The 4701-nt window shown below is 32.4% G+C and overlaps 1 protein-coding gene across 1 annotated transcript; it reads right to left on the reverse strand.

The window, feature by feature from the left end:
* Positions 1–3830: 3830 nt before the first annotated feature.
* On the reverse strand, positions 3831–4363 carry LOC149232923 (uncharacterized). Its single transcript, XM_089376609.1, has one exon. It carries the CDS (start codon positions 4281–4283, stop codon positions 4005–4007), a length of 279 nt encoding a protein of 92 aa, XP_089232735.1. The 5' UTR covers positions 4284–4363; the 3' UTR covers positions 3831–4004.
* Positions 4364–4701: the final 338 nt, after the last annotated feature.

Consider the following 4701-nt stretch of genomic DNA (forward strand, 5'->3'; position numbering starts at 1 on the left):
AATCGAGAGGGGAATAAGCATTCGTGTTAAGCCATCAAGAAACCATTCAGCAAGAAGTAGTCATTTGATTACTTTTTGAACGTGCCCATTACACATCCTAACTATTAGTTTTTTCTTAACTATTAACTATTAATTTGATAGTGTAAAAAACTTCAATCATTTAACATTCCATCCGATGGTGCACTGGTACACAGTGGCAACTCAGAGAGTTGTTCTCAAAGGGGAACACCTTACTACGTAAATATAATTATATTTTTACTTTCTATATTTATGTTTTTTATATATTTAATTTCATTATTTAAATAATTAATGTATTTTACCAACACTCGTATATATTTTATCCTTTACATTAAAAAATAATGTGAGCACTAAAAAAATACTCAAAATAATATGATTATACAAAAATTAGGGCAGGACAGATCAAATCTCTTGAGGTGCAAACCACTTTTAACCTGAAAAACTTGACAAATGTTTGCAAATCAAGATATTAGATTCATTTTGGCACTTGGTAGAATTGGGGTTAACATGGATTATCTTGTGTGTGTGTGTGTCCGCTCCCACCAAGTGTAAATTCCATGTTGAGGATCAAGTGGTACATTTCCTTCATGTTGAGCAACACACTAATAAAATGTTTTAACCATAGGAAATTGTTTATTTTGATTTGTTTTATATAATATATATACGATTGACATTGAAAAACGGTCATTGAAATGTTTCATTTTTCACCCAATTTTTGTTTGTTATTGTATATTTTGAAATACAATCTCCATGAAATTAGGAAGTAGAAAGCATATATCCATGTGGTAGAAACACAATCTCACTATCTCTACATAAATGGATATTTACATTGAATTTTTTTGTTCATAATATTTTTTAAAAATGTTACATGTAAGTACATATTAAGCATTAATGGCATTACCAATCTCCCTCATACCTTGAATTAAAAATCATTGTCAGTGGAATGAGAAATAGAAAAATCTCCCTCTATGCATGTTTATATTCCCTATATTAAAAAAAATGGTATTGATATTTTTTAAATATCATATATCAATTCCATATTAAAAAATGAATAAATTAAACATCTTCACAATGGGAAGTGAAAATACAAGGAAAAAAAATATTTGAATTACTGATATAAAATTATGTGACTTAATTATAAAATTTCATTCAACCTCTATTTATCAATATTATTTTTGATACCATATGTCAACTTCATATTGAGTAGTAAATAAATTACACATGTCGATGGAAGAAATGATTATTTGATGTCAAAGAATGAATGGACTAATGCACTACTTTGACAATATGCATGCAAAATTCATTGAATTTGGGTGCAAGACCACTTTAGAGTGGTAGCCTTCATCAGATTTCGTTTGATAGGTGGTACGACACATGATTCCTCAAATTTGAGGAGATATCCTCTTTCAAATTTGGATCCCCGAAGTTGTGGCCAAAATGCCCCAAAAGAATGATGACTTTGGTCCAAAATAGTTGGCATAAAATCAAATGAAAAGTATATGGGTTATGGTTGCTACAAATCATTGACCTAGTCAACCTCAAAAAGTAAAATTTGTATCTCGAAAATGGCTTCAAAAGGGGTTCTTAAGTTGACTTCATAAAAAATTAAATTTATTCATTTAAATTTGAATTTATGATCAAGTAGGCCCATGTTTAAAGGCAAAGTAGGCCCCCATCTAGCCCTCCTGCTTCCAATATAAAAATGGCACTCATTAGCCCTCAATTGTCATCATTCCATGCATTATCATTTGAACAATTATCTTTGAGATTGTCTGAGGCCATGGGAAGCATACATAAATTGAAGAAGAGTTTGATTCTAATCAAGGGTTTTGTTATTATTGTAGTTTATCTTGTTATGGTTATTCATTGGGCATTTTGTCCTTTCTGAGGTAGGTCCAAAGTCTTTTCTATGGCACAAATTTGGCCTAGTTTGAGGCATGTCTAAGGATATATTTGAATCTATGATAGGGCTACATTAGCCCTATGGAGGCCGCAACACTCAGACAACAATTTCAATCTAATCTGAGACAAAAACATAGTGATATCTAAGGGAAGAGTTCAGCATGTTATGTGGTCTTTATTCAGCAAAATTTGGTTCAAGTTGCAGTGGTTTGACACATTCATTCACTAGTTTAAAGGATTGGTCATTGGTTGAATTAATGGTTGATCCAAGGTCCTTCCTTAAGCAGGCCTAGACCTATCCTGAAACAATTTGTTCAACTTGTTTGAGGTAACATAAGGCCAAAATTAGGGTTGTCCTAATTGTTTATTGAGAACTATGTTGAGCAATGTTTAAGCATTTATTAGAAGGCTTAGAGACAACAAAGAAGTTATCAATGATTGGATGCAATGCGGTTTGGAATTGATCATGTACACTTGTAGTAATTGCTGAGCGTCATTGTAATTGGGTCACTATCCCTAGTATGAGAGCGCAAAAGATTTGTTATCGTTTATCATAAAAGGTGGCAGGGTGGTGCTCCACAAGGAAGTTGGAGCTTCCTTTTGGAGGTCACTTGCCTCCTTCCAGTGGAATTGTGTAAACCAAGGATTGTACCATTTCTAGTAGTGGCCGGTAGAACCAGGTTGTAACTTCCTTCAAGATATAAATAAATTGTTAATATAAATCTTGTGTACCTTTGATATGATGTGATTCATTAATGCTTTGTGATTTTTAAATTATTTGAAATTTATGAAATACTAATTCAACCCCCCGGCGTGCAGTATTTCCAACATTTGTCCTTCCTAGCAAAAATTAAAAAGTAAATGAAGATGAAATTAAGATTTTTTTTAGCTTCAATCATTTTATGTTTCCATATAAAGTTGACCCGATATTAAGAAGGAAATTGAAGTATTTTATTAATTATAGTGTTGAAATGTTTTTTGTATTACTCTTTTTTAATTTGTTAGTGTGAATATTATTTATTATTTTTAAATATAATATTAGGGGGCATTGTGTTTCCACATTTAATTGTTTTTTATTACATTTAAGTTAGTTTTTTTTTAATAATAACCTGAAAACTTATCACCACCATAGATCCATCTTAACTACAGATCTAACATGACCTTAGAGGGATCAAAATTTCTTCACGTGCAAACTTCCTTAGAGTGCAAAATACAATGTGTTAATTTTCATTGTTTTACTTCTAATTACTTTATAGCATATTATTTTTCTATTTAGAAAGTAATTTTATTTATATTTTAAAAAGGAATGGACGGATGCACATACTTACACATCCCCTCATACTGGGATGTAAAATGAGCCTCTAGGCTCAACAACTCAGTTGTCAAACTAGCAATTGGGACAACCATCACTAATTGGTATCAGCAAATGTAAGTTGACTATCATTAATTTGTTCCCTTACATTTAAGAAAAACAAACTCAGCCAACAAATACACTTTTAAAAAAATTTATATATCATAAATATTAAAATTATTTTTATTATTAATAATTTTTAATTTGTTTATAAATTTGACATGACTACATCTTCATCATGTCCAATATAATCAGTGACTTCACATCAAAGAGTACCTTAAAATAACACCCGATTACCATCTATCCAAGATTAATATAAATTTTATTTTTAAATACAATATTAAAAAACATTGTTTATACATATTCAATTGCCTTTATAATATATATATAGCCAATCACATTAACCGCACAAAACACATAAAGATATTCCCATCGAGGAAGATGGAATTTGATGAAATGATTTAACCATCCCATACAAATACAGTCAAAAAATTTTCTTGCACCCATCATTAAAACCTTTCAAACGAGTAACACACTCATTAAATTTAGGGGCTTCTTTATTTTGAAATTCCAACCTTGGTCTCCATTCTCTCACCCACCTTTGCAGACGAGGATATACCTAGAGACCTGGCTTTATTATACAGATGTATACTGTGAAAGGTATTAAAACCCCATGGGTTGCAAAATCCCAGAATGTGGATTGCTCTATCCTGTTGATCAAAGCAGGCAGCCATTAAAGTTGTGTGTCAAGCCGGTGGTCTCCTTCATCCCTTTCAACCAACAAATATTGACTCCGCGTTTGTGAATTCATGTCGTTATTCTGAAGCACGCTGCTGACATTCAGAGAGGCCACCTGCGGCTTCAAGATGTGAACGTGGGTCGCCACGCTGAAATCATCGAATAACTTGCCACGTCTCTCGTCACACTTATTCCTGTGAGGACCGCCTCCCGCTATGTAAAATGGGTCGTAAAAGACTTTCTCGGACCTGCTCTCTCCTGATCGAATCGCCATGGCTTCAGCTTTGTTGGGATTCACAAACCCTTCTTCAAATAGTAATCTATTCTGCAAACAGATAACAAATGTCCCCAGCGGAAAACCAGATTAAACATACCCTTCTCGGATCCCGCTGCCTTTTTATGGGGAAAAATTAAGGATAATCCTGTCAAGGTGTGAACTCTAGGTCTGAACAGTCAACTGTTGAGATCTTATTATACACATATATGAGAATAAATCTCATTTTAATATTTAACTCCATTGGAAAAACAGGTTCCAGCCTGACACTAAAATTGAGGAATTCAATATTGAGCCACATCAGAAGATGATAACCATTGAAAAGGATGCGTATCTTCTTTCATGTGAAGAATGGTGGAAAACGTTTACCATGTTTTTTATTTTATATATATATATATATATATATATATATATATAT

The sequence above is a fragment of the Pinus tabuliformis genome, chromosome J (genome assembly GCF_031772625.1).
Source record: "Pinus tabuliformis cultivar Carrire ecotype Pingquan chromosome J, CPIR1, whole genome shotgun sequence".
Taxonomy (NCBI): Eukaryota; Viridiplantae; Streptophyta; class Pinopsida; order Pinales; family Pinaceae; genus Pinus; species Pinus tabuliformis.

What these genes read in the sequence shown, in the direction of transcription:
- LOC149232923 (XM_089376609.1), bottom strand. Translation starts at nt 4,283, where the DNA reads ATGGCGATTCGATCAGGAGAGAGCAGGTCCGAGAAAGTCTTTTACGAC.